This window comes from Pithys albifrons, chromosome 1 (genome assembly GCF_047495875.1).
Source record: "Pithys albifrons albifrons isolate INPA30051 chromosome 1, PitAlb_v1, whole genome shotgun sequence".
In the NCBI taxonomy this organism is placed as follows: Eukaryota; Metazoa; Chordata; class Aves; order Passeriformes; family Thamnophilidae; genus Pithys; species Pithys albifrons.
This window is the reverse complement of record NC_092458.1, coordinates 12,824,212-12,846,436: the sequence shown is the minus strand read 5'-3', so window position 1 is coordinate 12,846,436 and position 22,225 is coordinate 12,824,212. Positions and strand designations below refer to the sequence as shown.

Here is a 22,225-nt window from a genome sequence, read left to right as displayed (position 1 = left end):
ACAGATCTCCATATGAAATCTCACTATTTCCCAGGGCAGAAGGCCACACTGAGCATGAGTTATACAAAGATTTGCATGATTGGACTTGTACTCAGTGTTAAGGTACAGGCTTCTCATCATAAAGTTGGCTAAGGTTATATAAAAGGCAGTTTGATGTTCATAATTCTTTATTCTCTGTTTCATTCTACAGTTACAAATGTTTCAGTGAAGGATCTTGTAGTGAGAATTATGAAACTGAGTAATTTGCAAATAACAGAAACATCTCTTTTTCCGAAAAAAAAGATTTGAACAGCATACTTTTCAGGTTTATCAGAGAAAACTAAGTCCAGTTAGTTCATAAACAGAAAACTTGCACAGTCTTCAATAGATCACTTAACTATTGCTCGTCAGGGCATCCCCAAGGTAACTCCTGAGTAACCAGCAAAGGCTGAAACAGTTCAGCTTCCACAGACCCTTCCTTGTTATTCCCCTCACCTGTAAAAACATAGCAGTAGGTGCTGTAACTGTTATAATTCAAGATTACAGTTTAAAGAAGACATGCTCTTTGGGATGGGAAAATGAAAGGAGCACTTGGTGGATGTCAGTTAGCTGGAACTGCACTGCCAGATGAGCTAGCATGGGAAATACTCAGCAGCACCTGAGTTGCAAGCCTAAAAGGAGGAATGCTTTGTTCCCAGAAGAAGTGAGACACATCCCTGGAGAAGACAGGTCATTCCCCAGGCTGTGTGGCTGCCCAGTTGTCTTTCCTACACTTTTTCCTACATTTGATAGGCATTTCTGCTGTGAGCCAGGCATACTATGAACAACTAAAACTATGTAGCCTGCAGGTCAAACAAGCACACAAAGAGCATCATTATGTTCATTAAATAAAACCTAGTCCTTTTATTATCAATAACAAATCTAGTTTTAAACCGAAATCTATTTTTAACTGAAAAAGGAGCAACTAAAGGGAAAAAAATCTTTATCATCTCCATTTTTGCAGTTATAGCAAAGCCAATCAGTGATATTTTGCAAAACAGTGTTACATATGCATTTTTTGGCACTGCCTAGGGCAAGAATTCCCAAATGGCTGTGTATGTACCACCAAGAGTATATACAGGCACCTCGATGTGGGAATAGATGCAGTGCAGAACCAGGACCTGTTAACCACTGTCAGTACAAAAAGTGTGGGAGTCTCTCAGTGAGGAATTTCACTCAGTTTTCAAGTCTGTTTTTGACTTGCATAACAATTTTTGCATTGCGGGAGGTCATTTAAGTAATTTTTTCTGCATTCATTATTTCCTCTCTGCTTTTATGCTCTGTAAAACATTTCAGGCCCAACTATTCTACAGTTGATAGATCACTTCCCTTCATACCAAGATCACCCCAAGATCTAGGGTGCTCATTTAGATTTGTCTTTCCTATATGGCAATTTATTTACAGATCATATGCATAGTTTGGTGGTTTCTGTTTTCCTGTCTATTTTAAGACAGAAAAAGCCTGGAAGCCATTGTCTCAAGTCTTCTGAAAGGTGCCATTTAGGGCACTGGTCATGTCACAGCAAAAGTGGCTGGCTGGTTCACTCTATGAAACCTGTGTGTGGCCATCCTGTCTCCTCTTCATCCCTCTGTGATTATATCTTTGACCTTAAAAGCTCATAGTCTCATTGCATGTATCCTTGAAGGGTTTATTACGTTAAGATTTCTTTTACTGGTGGTATTTAAATAGAAATTACTGTTTTATAGAGTGGTTATTACAGTCAGCAATATGACAGAATTTATGAGAAAGAACGCATATGGACACAGTTTTGCAACTTTCATTCATTTCGCTCTGCTACAGCATTTTCAGTTTGTGTCTACTGTAATTTCATGTCATCCCCACCACATCCTTTCTTCAGATCTCTACTTGCAGAGCACCTTCTGTCTCTGTTCATGCTCCTCAACTGCCTTGACAGACTGGAAGGGGAGGTGGTGCTTGTGTCTTAGCTTTGCATCCCCACTGTGGTTTCATGAAGATAAAAGGAGGGCCAGGTTATCAAGTAACATTTTTTTTAAATTGCCTTTGTTAACAGAAATTGCTTTTTTGTAAGACTGAATTATAGAGCTGCAACTGTGCTGTGTAATTCAGTGTACTTTCAAGCAGAACCCTGAAGAGAACTGATGACATCTGGTAACTACAAAAGTAAAGCTGAGATGATTTTTCATTGTTATCAGAAACCTGATGTAGGTACAGCTTCGTTGAGGATTTTGTTAACTGTGTGTGTTACTTTTAAAACCATTCTACTTTCATATAAGCCTTATATGTGCTACACTAGTACAAGAAAACAGGAGGGAATTAGTTATCTTTTATAAGACTGGTTGGCATGTTTCTGTTGTGTTTGTTTTTCTTTTAATTGCAGTTGTATGGGAGGATTTTTTTAAGTGTGGTGAGGACCACCATGTCCAGCAGCACCCACTTACACAGTTTTACTCCACTGATATTTCAGCATTCGGATCTTGTCAGATAAAATCTTAGGAAGTTTGTCACAATTGCTGGCAATGTGTGTGTGAGGTTGCTCTTCAGTGGCAGAGTAGCCAGGAGTTTTGTATTTCTTCATCTAACAGGTGCTTTGGTGATAGTTTCTTAACATTGAGAGGAACATTAAGATAATAAGATTTCTTGCAATAACACAACTGGGTTTTGTACTGAGAAGTTCTCTCACATGCAGTGAGGCAAGATGTGTTGCTCTTTGGGCATGTGGCAACTCAGTACTGGACAAAGAGTTTAGCTGTGTGCCACAATCATCTGTCTCCTGGAAAGGAAGGGGCTTGATACATGCCAGCAGCCAACTAAAATAACTGTAAGATACCAATTGCAATAATGAGAGGGCAAAAGTCATCATTAAACTTATGTCTACCATAGATCCACAGTCATGATTTTCCAATTTTCTACATTTTTCTATCTGTGTTTCTTGGTTGCCATTTTTATGCCATCTACCTGTCATTTTAATGAGAGACCATGTTACAATTTTCTGAACTGCCGACTTACAAATAGCTGCCGGGTTTTTTGCAGTCACCTTCAGTGCTCTTGGACAACAGCTTAATTTTCCCATCCTTATGTAGATTTGCTGATGTATCTGTCATGCATTTTGAAGTCCGTTCTTTTTAAGGAAAGTTTTGTTGCTGCTATTGATTAATTCAAAAACACTTAAATATAAATTAAGAGGGATATGATTCTTGTCATTCTGGTTAGTTGCATGCCATGTATTTATAGATACACATAGAGATTTCAGTGTTCTGTGGTCAGGCTGTAGGTCTCTCAGGTGCCGGCTGTGTATGCTCAATGCTTGTTTTCTTCCTCATTGTGGTTCCCAGTAATGTGCCTAGACATCCTACAAAACTAACAAGGGCAAACACTACCCTGCAGATCTTATAGTCTGTTTTGGGTGCAGCAGTGGGTCCAGGAGCTCATAAACTAGACCAGGACATTAAGAGCAATATAGAGTAAGAATTGGACCAGGGATTAGATAAATGATAGTGCAGTTTTTCAGGTGTTTTTTTTTCTATGCTTTATTTTCATGCCTTGTAATCCTACATAATTCTGTTCATAGGCAGACTTGCCACTTCCTAAAAAATGTCCAAAGTATCCTAAGCATCCCCCAAAACTGGGAGAGCACTGGGGAGGGAAGTTAGGGTTGGGAAGGGAGAAAAAGGGAAAAGCAACAGCAAAATGAAATGTGTAGTTGAGGGAAGGGGAGAATCACAGAGCAATACATACCTCTCTTTCAAATGTGGGAGGCATTCTGTTTCTCACCTTGTTTTTGCTAGCTATCTATGTTCATAATTGAGCTAGCTGCAAAAAGCATCTTGAAAAGAGAGAAAAAAAGCATTACTGTGAAGTGAGCCCAAAATCACATCCCCAGCCTGCACACAAGTGGACATTGCAGTGATATGGGGAAATCCCTTAACGGACAAAGCTGTAGATGAAACTGCTGTTGACAAGGGGAAGAGGCACGGCTGTATTTAACGGAAGCATTTTCATTTGAAAGCTGATTTCTTTTTGGGGAGGTTTGTTTTTTTTTCTTGTCTAGTTGGTGGAGACCGTGAGGGCTCTTCCTGTTTGAGACAGTGCATGGGTGGTTTCCCCAAAGCTTTTAATGTTAGATTAATGCTCTGGAGACAGTGTGATGATAAATGGGTTCCTACAGTTATATCTACATCCTGTTCCCCCTCCCCCTCCTGCAGCTGCCCCTACATGCAGTCGCTCTGCAGCGCTCGCCTCCATACCGAGCAACAGTTTTGAGCAGCTTCAGGCAGCATTTAAGGCAGTGCTCTTTAAAATTTGTCCACTGAAATTCTTTAATTTTCAGTGCCATCACTGGCATTGCCACATTTTTACTCAGACAATGACAAAAGTGAAATGGAGAAGAGAAAGACTTCTGGCTAAAGTACAGGCCACCACAGTGGCTTGTTGTCTGCTGCTTGGCAGATCTCAATTAATTACTTTTGCCATTACTGTTCAAATACAGAAAATAGATTTACAGGAGTGGCCTTTCTGTAGTTTCACATTTTAATGGCAATGCTCCACACATCATATTGTACTCAGCAATAAATGAGCAGAGGATTTGAAATCCCTGGTATAAGAGAATGGCTCCCCTGTGTCAGCTACATTTATGCCTAGATTTTATACAACTTAAACGCTGTTAGGGATTTAAGCGTGCAGCTTCAGCAAACACCCAGCACTGAAATTCAGTGAGGAAAATGGAGATTTGAGGCACTTTTTTTAGCTGGACGTGCCCTTGTGACGATTGCTGATTTTTATGTGGGCTTTTTTTTATGTTTCAGTTAGTGCTGTTATTTTTCTCTGCATGCATTTCCATTTCTGTACACCTCCCCAGGAGGTGGGGGATGGGTGGTTAGGGTGGCTCTGGTTGACCTCGCTGGCTCAGTGCAGCCAGACCACATCCTTCTGCTTATGCGGCAGCGTCTCTCAGATCTCAGGACAGAATTATTTTTAGACAGTGAAGGTGTATTTGACTGATGCATTTAGATTTCATGTCATGGCTTCCTTTTCCTGCTCTCAGGTTTCTCCCACTCGGCCTTTACCTTCGGTATCGAGAGCCACATCAGCCAGTCCAACATCAACGGAACACTAGTGCCACCTGCCGCACTCATCTCCATCCTCCAGAAGGGGCTCCAGTATGTGGAGGCTGAGATCAGCATCAATGAAGTAAGTACCACACCACTGCCCCTCCCCTGTGCCATCACCGCTGCCACCACTGGCCAGCACACTGGGTTGTGCCAAGCAACACATCCCAACAGCCCAGGGACATGAGCCACTGCTCCTTAGTTTCTCTGGATCTAGTTCCTGGATTTTAGTTTCTAGTTTCATTTATTCCTTGTGCTTTGCACCATCCCCAGTAGAAAGCCTAAAAGCTCTGAGATAGAGATGTATTTCAACTTTTAGCTGTGGCATTGAGATCTTCTTTGTTCTGCTTAAATGGATATTAACAGTGTTTTTGCCACCTCAGTCAGCAAATGCAGAGTGCACAGATTTTTGCAGCAAACAAGAAAAGCCATCTGTGTTTATGGTCTTGTGTTTTCAAGGTCACAGCAGAATTTGGCAGGAAAAACCTGCAGTGTAGGTTAAAACTTTGCTCCCTGACACCTCCTAGCAAGCAGCACTGCTTGCAAGCCGTGAGAGGCCTGATCAAAAAATCCCTGGAGGTCACTGGAGAGTGTTTTTAGTGACTTTGATTCAGATCCTTTAAGACAAGTCATCCTGTACATGGTGAAACAGGTGTGTGTAAATTCTGACTGTGTTTGAGGTGCAGGTTGTCTGTGGAGGTTGTGTGGGCAGCCACAGAGTGTCTCTGTTCTCCCTGAACTGCCTGGGGGGAGACAAAGAAGGGATGTGGGAAAAGCCAGAGTTTTTGCTCTGCCAACCTTAAAGACATGATGCTTTGAGGGGATTGAAGTGTGACAGATAAGCAAGTACTGCATTACAAGATACTTACCATAGATATTTGTGATTGACAGTCATCTGTAATAAATATTAATACAAAAAGATTATTGCTTTTTCCTCTATAACTGAATGTAGCATGTGAACAGCACAGGTGAGAATAAAAGAATATAGAATAGAGAAAAGGTTGTGTAGTTTGAAAGCTCTTCTGTTTTTATCCAAACATTCTGTGTGGTTTTCTTTTTATGACTCAATAATTGCATGTAAGATTTGTGTATGTGTTTTTTTGTAACTGACATTTGACATTCACACCAAGCTGCAGTTTGATGCAGTTCTAACAGCAAACCAGTGTTAGGAAGCTGTCCCAATTTGCTGCTTAACATTTTTGCCTGAAATTGAAGCGACACAGTTAGAAACTTTTAGCTATGAACAGCATCTATTATCATATCAGGTTGTATGACACCTGTAGGGGTCTCCTCCCCATACATCCAACTTCAAAATTGACCTAAATTGAGAGAATAATCTAAAAATACACCTGTTGTCACCATTTAGTTTTATGTTGCTCTCATTATGGTTTGATTCAGGTTGAATAGGGTGCTGAGCAACCTGATCTAGTGGAAGATGTCCTTGCCCATTGGCAGGGAGTTGGAACCAGGTGATCTTTAAGCTCCCTTCCAATCCAAACCGCTCTGTGATTCTGTTCAAATGCATACTGTTAAGTGTGTTACAGCAAAGCAAAGACCATTCTTGCTACATTTGAACACCACTAAGGACTATGTATATACCTCTCTGTGTTGCTTTTCTTTCTATGTGTGTTCCTTAAGAGTGGCAAGTAATCAGTGAATCTGTAAACCAGTTGTATAAAATTATTGTTTGTAATCTGCTAAAGGGCAGTCATACAGATAGTCTCCTGAGCAGTTTTACAGCTGGCAGTGTAAGATGGCAAACCTTTTGTTTATTGTGTAGCAAGGATTTGAGTCAAGATTCAGATAAATGTCAGCAGAGACATTTATGTAAAAAAATACTGAGGAGAAAGAGAGATGTTTTTCTTCTCTACTGACTCTTGCCTCCTTTTTCTTCACCATGAGGAAACAAATACGTATTATTTTAATGTTGTAATTATAAGGGGTAATTCAATGACTAGTCCAGCAGAATCATACCAGTCAGGCAAACAACTATTTTTCTTTAATAATTGTTGTTATCTATTGAAAAATATATTGTTTGCCAGTTATGTCATCTAGCCACATCCTAATCTTATCTGTTATTCCTCAAGCACAAATCTTTCACTGCTGAGCCATTATTATTTCAAAAAAGGGAGTTTGCAGAAGATTGGTAAAATGGCACTTTATAAAAACTACTAAAATCTTTTTTCTATATTTATAGCAAAGCAAAATCTAAGTAGATATTGCAGTTAGATATTGACCTGAGACTGTATTAAGTCTTAAAAAACAGACCTTAAAACTTTATTCAATTGGTTGTTAATTCTGAAGCCTAATTTAAAGAAATCACAATGAAAGTCATAACTATTATGAATAAAAGTAGTAGAATAAAGGAAAAATAATGGCAAGGCTGTCCTGTGCAGTCAGCTACAACTGGTGGTGCTGGGCTGATGAACACTGTGTAAGAAACCACTGAATTTGTGCATACAACATGTTTTGGCTGAGGTTCATTTTTGATCAGCTGCTTCCATTCCTTTCCTATGCACCTGCAAGTGCAAGAAGACAAACAGTTTAACCAAAGTCTGTTTGCCTTTGTCATGGCTTTAGCCATGACTCCTTTTTTCCAAATAGAAAACAAAGCAAAACCTTCTGTCATCCATCAGACATATTTTTTCCCACTGTGTAATTTCTTTTGCATCTGTAAAGCATTTATATGGTTGCATTTTCTATAAAATTCCAACAAATTACTTTTTCTCTGAGCAGATTTCTGAATGGACCATGAGTACAGCTGTAATGAATCTGAGGTAGAGACGGTCCATGGTCATGTGGCACTATTGGTTAAGTCAAGGTGCAGTACCTTCACACAACTCAGTTTTGTTTATCATTGTGTCTTTGCCAGCCTCAGTGGTGAAGATCCCAAAATTGGAGTTTCATTTCTGCTCATTTTCCCTGCAGGATGGTACAGTGTTTGATGGCAGGCCGATAGAATCACTGTCTCTGATAGACGCGGTGATGCCTGATGTTGTTCAGACCCGACAGCAAGCGTTCAGAGAGAAACTAGCTCAGCAACAAGCCAGTGCAGCGGCAGCAGCAGCAGCAACGGCAGCGACAGCGGGAGCAACGACGACTGCTGTTTCCCAGCAGAACACACCAAAGAACGGAGAAGCCACTGTGAATGGAGAGGAGAATGGGGCACATGCAATAAGTAAGACAATACGCAGCTGCTTGCCACTTCTGGGCAGTTTGTGTTTCAATTATATTCTTGTACTTAGTTGCAAGGTGGGGTGCAAGATGTGCTTTCTGCAAGGTAATAGGACAGTCGTTTCAGGAGGACAGGGTATTTCTAGAAAGGCTGCCAAGTAAGTGGCATTTCACATCACAGTGCTGTGTTTACTGGTCTCCTCTCAGCATCCAAAAACTTCAGATATCTTCAGAATTGCAAGTTGAAGACAGGATCAAGAAGTGGAGCTGTGTCCTCTCTCCTTGGAGCAGACTACACAGACTTCATTGATATTATCAGCTTTATAGGTGCTTTTAAATATTTGATAAAAGTTGGGACAAGCTGTAGCCAAAGCTTGTCATTTTGGCCAGACTAGGAGAGAGATGGGATGAGAGGCTGGGACGTACAAGCCTTATCTGTGTAAATGTAGTATGGCCAGAGAGCGTAAGCCTTGTGCAGTCAGTATCCTGTATGCATCCATGCCTTGACATGGTCCGTGGCCCAGTGTGGCCTATACCAGCTTCCATTCTTGTACAGTGTGGCCAAGTATCAGATCATCCATAGCCTTACTGTTATGGTCTTTAGCCCAGTTTGGACTATGCCAACTATCCATCCCTAGACAGCATTGCCAAGTACAGGGTAAGGGGTCATGTTTGCCAAGGACCATTCCCAGCAGACAGCTTGGATGCATTCAATCTGTCTTGAAGGCACAGAGGAAAATTGTTCCTCGGCCTTTTATTTATTAGCATGCGCTTAGTGGTACAGTCCACTGCAGGTATCTAATTGAAGGTCCTACCTTCCTGAGATTTCCTTAGTCTGTAGGACCAGTCAGTTCTCGAGAGCTCTGAATTCACCTTTGTGTGTGTGTGACCAAGGGAGACTGTGCTCTTGTCTTAGACACCTGAAGTCGGATGTATCAAATACGGAATGGACATGCCTGCTTGTGTAGCTGGACCTTGATGGCTGTGCTAGCACTGTGAGGCACTTGTGATTACTGGTTCTGGTTTCTGTGTGCAAGTCCTGTCAGGGTACTGGCTAACTTCTGAAATGAGACCTTATTGCTCAGTTGCCTTCCTAGGAAATTCAAGAGGAATATGCATGGCAGGTTTCGTAGGAAGTCCCAACAGCTCTTTGGCTTAGACAAGTAACAGGTCAGGACTGTAGTCATGTAACAGATTTTATTTGTTCTGCAGTGTAGATACCTTTATCAGTCTCCATCTTCTCTTTGATCTGAATAGATTCCTCTGTGGATCAGTGAGAAAAATGCTTTCAAACCAGGTTTTTCTTCAGAGAATTCCAGTTAGATGGGATAGTTCCCCCAGTAAAAATGCAATTCTTTAAATTACATTTTTAATTTGAGAAAACAAATTTAAAAAATTTCTGGAAATATTGAAAATATTAATTTGTTGTTAGATTATAGATTGCTTATGTTTTACTTTCAGTGGACCCTCTGGTTTGAAACTGAACTTTTTTTGTATGTGCAGGGGTGCAAACAGAAATGAAAGCACTTTTAAATGCTGACATTTTGTTTGTTGACACATTTCTTCAGCTGATATGTGAAAATTTTAGGGGACTGTCTTGCTGTCTCAAGACCAGAAAAAGACAAGTTCTTAAGGTAGAAAACTGATTATCAATTCATCCCTAATAGAGAACCACTCAGACTTACTTCCTTCTGATCCAAAGAAATAGATATACTATTGTATTAATAAAAGAAAATACTTAGAATCAGTTCAGTTGTATAGCCACACTGTAAGCCTTGATTTCAGATCTGCCTTTTTTTAATTAAAAATAATAACTCTGACAGCTATTTTTAAGAGAAGGTTTTTTCACAAAATGTTGCAGACCTTTCCTTGGAATATTGAGGAAGGAAAGTCCTGCATGACTTTTCTTGGGAGAAAAAACTAGTCCCGGGAAACCTATTGGGTAGAAAAGACTACTGATATGAAAGCTGTGAGAAATTTTCCAGATCTTCACTTTTGCTGTTGTTGGATTCCATAGAACTGGCATATATTGGGATGGGTTTGAATAATGTGAAACTGAAAAATTATAAGTACCGTCCTTAGTCATAACTGGAAGTCACCCATTTATCAACCTGTCATAAAAAGGCAGGTGAAAGAGGTGTCTTTGGAGAAGTTACCTAGTTTGCTTTTATTCTGGCATGAAGTTCTCTGTGACACTGTAAGTCTTTTAAAGAAATCTTTAATATATTTAACATAATACGGTACATATGAGATATATATATATATTATATGTATGTATGTGGTGTTACAAATATAATAACATAGATTTAAGAAAGAGAGGAGACAGGAAAAAGTAACACCCATTTGAGGTGCAGATCCAAATACTAAATTAAAAAATTGCAGCCTTCTCTTACTGCTTCCCAAGTAATGTTTTCAGTATTAAGTCACTTTAAATATTACAGGAAAAAATAAAAGTCATCATCTAGAAATGGAGCCAAACTTTGGATTGTTTTCCAACTCAAATATTTTTAATGTCATTTGTTTCATTATACTTGCAAGGATTGGCCTGAGTTTAACAAAAATAAAGCTCTGGAAAGAGGACTAAGCTCTGTTCCTTTATAACTACAGCCATAAAGAACAACCTCAATGAAACGCCTCTCAAAAATTTAAGTAAAAAAAACACATTTCCTGAGAAAAGACAAAGTTAACACTTGAAATAGCTTAAAAATATATATATTAATTTTATTCTCCTTCAGAGAAACTCTCAGAGGCAGTTTTGTGCAAATGAGCTCTTAACCAAGAGCTTTCAGCTCTGAAGATACTTCAAAACAAAAGAAGCCTATTCATGATGGTTACTGCATCTCACTTACCTATTTATTCTCATTCCCTATGCACATGTTGTAGGTGCATCCATAGAAAAGCCAAATTTTCATATGAGACCAGGGCTTACAAAGCCTGTGCTGTGTCAGGAATTTGTCATGACCGTGCCATTTGTGCTCAGGGGTTTCTGCAGGTTTTTGTTGTTACCATAATCATATCCACTTTATATTGCGAGTGTTTGTCTGAATCTGAGAAGATCCTGAGGCAGTATCACAGAAACATGAACTGTCCTGTTTGTTCAATGGGGCATTGTAAGTTTTATGCTGAACAATAACACTCTAAATATGGATGTTTCTGACTACTGATGAAAATAGGAAGAAAACACATATAATGTGAACATTTGCAAATGATTTCTGAAAGGCTCCTCATCTTTCCATCTCTTTTCTCCTGAACCACCAAAGCTGTAGTGTGAAAATCACTACTGGAAGGCAATACTAAGTTATCCTGCAGGTATTTCATTGCTCCCAGAGGCCAGTCATTCTTGCATGTACTAATGCAGGTATCAGCTAATCAAAGTTGCTTTTTCACAGCATGACTATTTGTGGGGTTTTTTTCACAGCAGTTAGTAACATTCAAAGTGTGTGTTTAGTTTCCTCCATATGGCCATGTACAAATGAAAAATATTTCTGAGTATCAGATGGCTTTGCTCTGATAGCACCTCTTGACTCTGGGACCTTGGAGTAATGCTGCTTCCCAGCTGTCATTTGCTTTTAATTGAGAGTGAAAAGCAGACCTGTCTTTAGAGCCAGGCAGGTAACAGTAGGATCCTATGTTGTAAGAGTAGCATCTCATTTTAATTTTTCAAATTAAAGTGCTTGAAATATCTTCTTGATTTACCCCACCTTCCAGCTCACACTGTGAACGGGACACAGATGAATGCATAGCCATTGTCATGCTGATGGTTTTCTCGTGAAAATATGCTTTAAACCTGGTGAATCTGTGCTGTGCTGAGAAATAGAGGAGTGTGAGTTCTGGACTTGTATCTTCTGGTGGGTTTTAGTAGTGCTTTGTTCTTCAGTGCCTGACTGCTCAGAATATCACATCAAAGCTCCCAGCTGCGAGTGTCAGGCTAAATCTTGAGTACTAGTATATCTTGACAGTGTTACGTATATCAAGGGAATTGTCAAGGACAGTGCTTAACACAGGGGCTCAGCATAGGTGTAGATTTTACAAATAGGCATTTTTACTATTTAATTTTATGCAACAAGTCCATAGGTAATAAGAGTAGTTAAAAATATAGATATTTTTCATTAGAAATTAGCTGTGAAACTACTGTTAATTGTTTTGATACTCGGTGCTGTGCAACTCGTTGAATTATATGTAGATTCCATTCCATCTGTGGCACAGACATAGTTTTAGGGTACTTAACCAAATACACAATGAGAAGTGCTGCGTGTGTGACTTAGCATAACTTAGGGAGAGCTGAACAAGGTATTTGAAAGCTTGGGTAAGGGTAGAAATCTACATGGTGGTTGTGCAATGTCACAGTCTGTTTTCCCAGTCGATTGGCAGTAGCTCAGCAGAGCTGGAGTATGAGGACAGATGGCTGATTTTAAATGCCATAAACATGTGGCAATAAGAGAGCATGATTATTCTACTTGCAAACCTATGGATCTCCATATGTGATTAAAGAATTACTAACTAGAAGACAACCCAGAAAGAGAACTTGCATTTTGATCAGTCACAGCAGATCAGCTGGCCAAGGCATTGATTAGGTAACAGGAGACTGCCTTGCCCCAGCCTGCCAGCTACCTGCTCTTGGATGTGCTTCCTGCAAAATGGGCCACACTTCTGTGTGTAGCATCTGCTGTCTGCTGTTCCAGTGTGTCACCTGTCCTTGGTCGGTGTCTTGTTTGCAGAGGATAATAATCTTGTGTTGCTGCCAGGAAATGTAGCTAGAGCTTAATGAGGAAGATTTATACATAAAGCAGTGAAAGTCTGGAGCAAAAACATGGCTCATGATGCAACTTGGAATGAATTGTTACTATGAGAAATGCATCATTTTAAATTCCCTTTTTTTTTCCTTAAGGAAATAAAAGAGCGTTATAAAAACAAAGTTACTTAGACTGCAGTATAAAGAACTGCAGAGATACAGCGTGCATATGCTGTAATATCTGTGACTCATTTGGTGCCTTTGTATGTATTTTGAAAAGGTGATCACTCACCATTTCTCTGCTGTGCTCTAGGAATGAGGCCCTTACTTGGTATATTGTAGGTACAGAAAAATGAAAGGTGAGCAATTCAGATCTATATGGACCCTGTGAGAACTGAAGCAGCTACCAATGAAGAATAAACAAGGCCACAGCTGCTGCTGAGTGGTGGGGAGGAGGTCACTCCCCAGGAGTTCACACAGTACTTTCTCACAGGACACTGGAGATGTAACTGAAAACGGTCAGGATGATTTCACCAAAACACTGGACTTGTGAGATATGAAGTATAACCAATTAGCATTTGTAGTTTGATGGTGTGAGATTCAATTTAGCCAATAGAACGTAGCCTTAACCCTATATAAACTGTGTGCAGTGTGTAATAAATGGCTTTCACCATAAACCTCAAAGGCTTGTGTGAAGTCCTTTTTCTCCGCCTGCAAGATTGTTTACTTTAGTATATTTTTTGTGAGTAGCACACTTATTATTTACAGGACACTGTGTAAAAAAATGTATGTGCTGTATGTCACTGTCTAAAAATATTTTAATGAAGCCAGCTTAAAAAAGCAAACTATAGTGAAATAAATGCTGACTATTTGGGGGAAGAAAAGCTACATGCATTGATTCAAAATATTTTGGGAAACTATATTTTGAGAAAATGTAAATTTGGATCGTCACAGGGAAGAGAATAGAGTAATATGGTCAGTGACACAACACAGACTAGTATTTATAGTGCACACATTGCTGTAAGCTTTAGGCCATGAGTAGTTGGCATGTTTTTGAAGCAGACCTAACTGCATCTTGAAAAGTGCTTATCCTGATCTATCTCCTTACAGATAATCATTCAAAGCCAATGGAAATTGACGGGGATGTTGAAATCCCTCCTAACAAAGCAACAGTCCTTCGGGGCCATGAGTCAGAGGTGTTCATCTGTGCCTGGAACCCTGTCAGTGACCTGTTAGCATCTGGGTAAGACCGTGACTGAAAACAGCTGATGCAATTAGAGTATATTTAGAAATGCAGGAACTTGCAAGTATATTCAGGGCATGAAAGAGTGTTCTCTGAGCTGTTTTTTCAGCCTGCAGCAGGTGGTTTTTTCAGCAGTACTGTACCTATATAACAGATAAATAATAAATAAATAAGGTGACACACAATATGAAGCATTTGTACACTTAAGATATGCACTCTGTGGCCCTGAATACATGCAAATTCTTAAAAATATTTTTTAAATCACTACGGATAATTGTCACAATATTTGAAGTTCATGTGATCTACTGCTTTTATTTAGTGTTTCACATTGGGGTCTCAGAAAGTCATTGGCATCCATGTTTTCTTTTTAAAAGTATGGAGATGGGGGGCTTCAGATTGGACCTAAATTTGTCCAATGAGCTGAACATTAAGGAGTGGTTTGAGGAAATGTTTTGGTGTAGTGTCCTTGGAAGGAGTCCAGTTTATCTTATGTAGGGCTCCTCAGCAATGACTACCACAGCATGGTAAGTGGGACAATCAGGAGACTGACTTACAAAAAGTATTTTTGATCCATACAAAAGGGCTATTGTAAACATACCCCAAGAGTTATATGCAGGCACTCTTGGAATCTGTGTTTGTTCATGCTTAAAGTTAAACCTTAACATGAAGGCTAAATTTAAGAAGTCTAGCTGGGAATATGGAGGAAAGCTGGTCTAAGTTAGAGGAGGTAAATCACTCGAAGTTACTCAGCAGTATTAAAATACATGTCTCACTAGAAAGAGTCCCTATTTTATTTCTAACTTTTTGCTAAATCATCAGAATAGTCTTCTAATCTTTGTTCACTTAATACATGACAGTAAGGACTTAGAGTGTAAATGTAAAGAAAAGTCAAGTAAATTCCAGGTTGGATAAACAGCAGAGATCTCTAAGAGAGTAAAGACAGAAGTTTCCAAAAAATAATTTAAGACAACAAACTGGATTTTCAGAAACCAGAATCCTGCTGAATATGTTTTGTTCTGGAATCCTTTGTTTCTGACATGATAGTACTTTTAGCATTTGTAGCACTAACTATCTTCATTGAATAATTTTAAGCAAGCTGGTGCTTGCTGTTCTGGACTGCTTCTTGAGGGTCTGTGGTTCACAGTCCTTGTGTTCATAGTTTAAATGGTGGAGCATTTAATAAACCAGAGTATGTAGGCAAGTGTCTGAGGAACCAGTCTGTGTTTAGCTTTGCCTCAGGGTGCTAAGCACTGGGAGGGTGGATCCCTGGGACAGTGGTATCTTACACAGCTTCAGGTAAACGTGGAGGATGATAATCAGAACCATTAGTCAGATAGCTGAGATAGAGGAGTATACCCTCTCACTACCCCTTCAACTGAGCTTTACCCTTCATTGTAATTGGTCTTTCTTAATAAGCTTTGCTACTGACTGTGGAAGCATATAAATATACTCATGGTAGTGAAGTACAGTCAAGTGCTGTGTCTCATGGAGACTAATAGCAATGCAATGACAATGCAGGTAATTTAGATCCACACGCATATTGATCAGATTTTAGTCTGCTCATAAGGAACGACGTAGGGATGCAGCTTAGCCTTCAGGTAACACAGCTGCCAGTGCCTGGCAAAGCTTACGTGACTGAAACGGAATGCACAGAAGAGAATGAAACTGAAGAGAGCTGAGTGAGTGATGTGCCACTGCACAAAGAAGCCTTTGAGATGTCTGGTATAAAAACAGTGCGAGTTATTATCTACAGGTAAACTCTCCATTGCAGCACCAGTTGAACAAGGAGGAGAAATTCCTCAAGATCTGCAGTAAACTGCAGTTCTGTTTGCCCTTTACTAAGTAATGATTCAAAAATGAAGACTGCAGTTAGTCTGATGCATGAACGTCAAATTGTTAATTTCTGTAACAGCCATATTGTGCTGCCCAGCCCATCGTTTTCTTCTGGTTTCCCATCTGCTTGGTTGTACCCATCTGTTGTCTTAAAAAATAAATTTCAAACCCTAACTATTAAATAGAGGAAATAATAACACGTTTATTTTGTTTATAAAGTGCCTGATCAAATCTCAATTCATGGCAAAGTATTTTTTCAAGCCTTGTTATACAAGCAGTAAGTTCTTCTGACAATTAGCAGCAGTTTAGACAGCAAGCTGAAGGAACTAAAAGAATAATGCAGGTTCAGAACCTAATCTGAAGCAAGCTGTTTAAGAGGAATGTAACATGAATTACCCAAAACCAGAATGTTGGTTTACAGATTTTGTGAGCATCCCACTGAGAGAAAGGAATTGTGATACTTAATGTTGCATCCACTCAATTGCTGATTTTTTAGCCTGTGAAGACTAGCACAGGAATATACACTCTCTGGGTTTTGCAAAGAACTATTTCAAAATATAACATAGAGACAGGAATTTCTCTGATCAAATACCTAGAAAAGTATATTCTGCAGCTGTTCTTCCTCTTCCACCACACCCATAACCCTTAAAGCTGAGGAAGGGGAGGCTAGAAATACCAGTAAAGGCTATCAAAAACATGACTGCCACCAGATGCCTATGAGAAGAACGCTTAGATGGTATGAACAGAAGCATTATAATAATACAGTGAAGTGCGTGCATACAGCCATGTAAGATGATTAACTCCCCTGATGAAGGAAATCAATATTCCAAAACACAGAACTGCATAGAGTGTTTTGGATGGGTTAAAAAAAAAAAGAAAAGAAACCAGGTGCTTGGTTAAATCTCAAGATTTGGCCATTGCCAACTGTAAGTCCAAAGACTGATTTCTTCCACTAGTTACTTTTCAATATATAAGTTTTAATTTTATGACACATTTAAATTGTTGCAGATGGTTATGTTCCCTGGATGGTGTAGAAACCCATTACAGCTGCATCCACATTAGTAAACTAACCATGCCTGGGAATATTCCTAGGCACTGAGGCCAGCTGGCACAGAACGGCTGGTGTCTGTGCTAGCAAACTACCCTGACTGCCAAACAAACTGCACATTGGGAATCATCTCTGGACATTGTAACCACCAAGCCATGCCCAGGAGTTATTCAGGGAGAACATCGGGGCCCCAGGCAAGAGTGCTAATTAAAATAGGCCAAAACCTGGCCAGGGAATAACCTGTCAGTTTGCTTGCACAGGTCATCATGGTCCAGTGACACAGAGTGTTCTGAACATGCTTGAATTTCCCAGTGTGGAAGTGGATGGACTGTGAATGTCAGGGCTGCTAGAGCCTTGAACTCCAAAAGCTTTTCCCGTTGAATTCAGGATGTTTCTGTCATCATATTCCACTGCTGCTTCCAAGAGCATGTTCTGTTCTGTGACATCCAGCCATACCCGAGTAATTCACATAGCTGGGAAGCACAGGGACCTGGCAGCGTTACCAAAACCTAACAGTAGGTTTCTTTGCTTATCTTTGCTGATGTATGCCAGCCTTGCTCACACAGAGGAACTTTGTCCCTTGCAAATCACTCTGTGTACCTTTGTTCTCCCCAGTCAGCAAAATAATTAGCATAAAAGCTGTTGTCCAATATCTTTTAGTTATGGCCATGTCCCTCAGAAGCAAGGAGAGATGTTTCCAGGCCATCTGCTGTCATGGTCTCTGGGTTTTATATTGTACTTGAGGTTACTGTACTCCTCATATCAGTGGTTGAGGATCCACTGTAAATCACCTTTCTGAATAATCCTTTTGAATTAGCAGGTTGAGCGTGTTCATTTCACATATCACCCCTGCCATGTTAGTGCCAGATATTAATCTTGCTAATTGTAAGTGCTTATTAGCAGGTGACTGTTTGGAACCATTTTCCTCAGTGCATGAAATCCATTAATGCAAAGAGGTCTGCTGTTGATGGGGGATATACTCAAATGACCTGTTGAGGGAATAACCTGTTGCAGGGAGCAATGTTGTAGAATCAGCGGGACAGAGATCTCCCTGAGGATACCTGTGAGTCAATTCCCTCTACTGATTGCATAGGAAAACTTAATTTAAGAGACCTGCTTTATTAAGGAAAAGTTAGGTCTCTTAAAAATTATGAGTTTTCTTCCCTTTATGCTTTTAATAATCTCTTTTAAAATAAAATAAGAAAATACACGAGTCAATACACATGAGCAATATTGCATCTCAAAATAACAGTGATTATAAGACTTGCAGCTGAAGATTAAAAATACCAAGGTTCAACAGCCATCTTGCAAAATTCTTTACCCAACTGCAGCACTTTCCACCTCTGGGCTCCCAGTTCATAGAATCATAGAATCGATTGGGTTGGAAAAGACCTCCAAGATCATCGAGTCCAACCCTTGGTCCAACTCTAGTCCATTTACTAGATCATGGCACTCAGTGCCACGTCCAATCTGCGTTTAAAAATCTCTGCGTTTAAAAATCACAGTTATAGAATAGTGATTTTACGTGTCACAAACAAAACTCCACAGACATTTGTCCTCCTTAATTCTTGAACATACTCAGGCAGGAGAGCATGAAATAAAACTCTTTCTGAACTAGCCTTCCTAAAATTTGGCAGTATTCTACCATGTATACCTACTACTCAAGTGTGCATGACTTGCATGTTGGAAAGAGCTGCTTTATCATGCAGATAGAAGTGCTTCTGTGAGCTAAGGAGATTAAATACCTTTCTCAATTGTGCTTGAACTATGCTCCCCTAATAAGGCAGGGTTCATTGAATCATTCAGCAGAAATCAGAATACTTTCCAGAGCAGAGAATACTCTTTTTTTTTATCCCCAGCAATAAAAGGAAAGACACACAAATACCCCTGCCACACACTGGTAGGCTTATAAAGCCTCTCTGCAGGGACACATAATAGCTTATGTAGCCTTAGGAAGAAGAAAATGGAAAAACAAAATTAAAATACTGGAAAATAAGATTGCCCAGGCCTTGCCAGAAAACTGACTAAATAAAACTGTTGAAAAACAAAATATAACCCTTTTAGAACTAGCAAATAAGATATTGTGTTTGATAGCCAAGTGACTGAGTACTTTATTCACAGGGTCCAGCAATAAACTGGATTATTACAATGAGGGCAGGACTGTCCCAGAGTCTTATATAGTGGAGGACTGAAGGAATTTCCTATTTAGCATGTTAACCAATGAAACAGGCCTTGAAAGATTTATGTTCTCACTATTATTAATTATCACAATTAAATATGTTCCTTAACTTCTCAGCCTCATGATGAACTTTGTTAATTTTCTAGCCAACATGAGCAAAATTGTTAGTTTCCCAGACCTCTGAAGAAGTAAGGATTTATATTACAGTCACCACTCTGTGTGGTGGCAAAAATTGCCCTGATTTGAATTATTTCTTAATCACTAATGTGAAAGATAACGTGCCAGAAATTAAAGAATGACTGTACAGCAGTAGCTGGGCAAAACCCTGGCCAGCCATCACATCTCAGCTTGGCACAAAAGGCTCAGGGGAGGTGGGGGCGCATTCCCCAGATGCCATGACCCAGCAGAGCTCAGAGCCACTGATACAGGGTTTTGCTCTTACAGTTGAACTGTTGTTTGTGTAAAATTTGGCAAAATTATTGGTCAAATAATACACAGAAATCAATGAAGTTCGACAATTGCATGGTCTGTATTTGCACTTGAAAACATATCAAGTGTTTAAAATTTGCCTGGGATTTTTAGTTTGAATAATTAAAATGTTTTACTAGTAGGCCAAAAGAAAATTTAATACGCTCTTGTGATGGATTAGCAGAGCAAAAATAAATCTCAGATTTTTAGTCTTCAAAGAAAGACTTTTCCTCCTTGTTAGTGTATAAGAAAGTTTTAGTCATTGCTTTAAAAAAAGGAAAAACTAACACATTATGTATAACAGCAATTGAATTTCATCCAGACCGTATGAATTCTTGAAAGTACAAGAGAGATTCTAATTCTACTGCAGGTTTCTAATTACATGTAAATAAAAATTGCCTTCTGGACATAACAAGCAATCCAGGGTACTTGGTTGTTTTGGTTGTTGGTGGTATTGATTGTTTTTAAAAACAGGAGGAGGGAGGGAAAAATCCCAATAAAATAGAAAGCGTAGTATTTCCACTCCATTGCAAATGAATTTCTGACCTCAGAGGAGCATCTCATTAGAAGAAAAATTTAGCAGTCAAAATAAATATATTATTTACAAGCAGATAATTATAAACTCTTCCTCCTCAAAACATTTTCTAAGCAAAATCAGGGTTTCAGCCTGCATTAAAAACTCCTCTGTAGAAAATAATCAGCCTATAAAATAGATCAAAATCCTGATGTTGTCTCTGTCTTGTTCTATTATGTCAGCAGTTATTTTGCCACTTTTCAGACATGAGCTAAGCAGCGAAGCTACAGCCAGCAAAAGGCACTGTAGGCACGAATTTAGAAAATTAAATTTAAATCCATTTTAGAAAATAATTTAAATTGCCTTTCTACTTTCCTAATCTTTAGGTTTTGCAGCTTGATTTAATGCTGAAAGGCTGTTTTACAACATGTCTTCTGTCACAGGCTATGTTCTGGTCTGTCCTGAACAGAAGTACCTTACGAATGGGCCAGGACCAAATTAAAGGCAGCCTTAAGTGCACCTCCTGCTCCTGCAGTAACTATCAGAGGACCCAGGGAGGACCAGGGAGCTGGCACTGTAGCACCTTTGTCACGCTGCTGGAGTTCCACTTTCCTGAGACTGCTGCCAAGGTGACACTCCACAGCTCTGCAGGTGCTGATCCTGCAGGTCCTGTCACGCTGTGCTCAGAGCCTGCAGCAACCCCAGGGACACCAGGGACTAATGGGCACACTTTTCATGGGAGGCACGTGGCACAGCCTCTGTGCCTCTGTTGTGTCTCCTCAGTGTTACATTTGTGAGTTGCTCCAGACTGTCTCAGTTATGGTGATACCAACTTCAGGTATAAAGTGCAAATTGTAGAGAGCAAGTGTGTTTATTTTAGGTAAAACTTCTCTAAATAAACCAAATTATTATGTGGATTCAGATGATAGGTACAATTTAAATATGTTAGCATATTTTAAAACATATATGGAGTATATAAAGTGTTGAAAAGAAAAAATCACTTCTTAAAGGCTTTTAATGCCCCGGTCTGCTTGGCAGGTTTAGGGAAGGTAGTTGGATTTGCTCTGAGTGGTGCAAACAAAATTCTCAGGAGGTTCAGTGACTTTTACTTGCAAAATTTAGAACATTCTGATCAAACAAGGCACTGGGCAAACTTTAACTTAGCAATCTTTAAAACATCCAGACAAAGGAAGGCACTTTGCAAACTGTAACTTGTTTAAGACACACAATTCGCCGCTCCCATTCCAGAGGGACCAGCAGTGTGCCCTGAGCTCACCCTGCTCCCTCACCAGTTCCTGCTTGTTTTGAGCTGGTCAGCCATTCCTCTGGTCTCTTACAAGGCTGTAATGTTCTCTCAATGAAAACAGAAATAGAGGATTTACAGTTTGCTGGGTCGAGGTGAAGAGGAGTTTTCAACTCTGCACAATTGCTTTTGTAGCTCCGGAGACTCAACGGCCAGAATATGGAATCTCAATGAAAACAGCAACAGCGGTTCCACTCAACTAGTTTTGAGGCACTGCATAAGAGAAGGAGGACACGATGTCCCCAGCAATAAGGATGTGACTTCATTGGACTGGAATGTAAGCTAACTTCTAAGACTGTGCATGGTTTTTAACTGTCTAAATTTAATTCAGAGGCAATCACAGCTGCTGCTCCATATCTTTTATATCCAAGATGACCAGAAGCTCTGTCCTAACCTACTGACCTCTGGTTTCAAATACTTGTAATAGTCTGAACTTTCCCCTACATGCTGTAATTTTCCAGGACTGTTGCCATCTTCAAGCCTAACAATGATATATTTATGTCTCTATTTTAAGAGCATGGGTAAAAATAAGCTTAGTTAACTTTAAGAACAAAGATTAAACAAGCAATCTGTCTAATAATGAGGCCTCAATAATAAAGCATTCATAGTGACTTTATTTTAGCATG

General features: G+C 39.6%; 1 protein-coding gene across 4 annotated transcripts in view; it reads left to right on the top strand.

The window, feature by feature from the left end:
• Nucleotides 1–22,225, top strand: part of TBL1X (transducin beta like 1 X-linked) — a 197,314-nt gene that overhangs the window by 155,781 nt on the left and 19,308 nt on the right. For all 4 annotated transcript variants that reach the window (XM_071564429.1, XM_071564605.1, XM_071564692.1 and 1 more), the window contains 4 exons: nucleotides 5,042–5,187; nucleotides 8,034–8,283; nucleotides 14,122–14,254; nucleotides 21,735–21,876. In XM_071564429.1, the coding sequence (XP_071420530.1) occupies nucleotides 5,042–5,187; nucleotides 8,034–8,283; nucleotides 14,122–14,254; nucleotides 21,735–21,876 (671 nt within the window). The remainder of the gene's footprint in view (nucleotides 1–5,041; nucleotides 5,188–8,033; nucleotides 8,284–14,121; nucleotides 14,255–21,734; nucleotides 21,877–22,225) is intronic.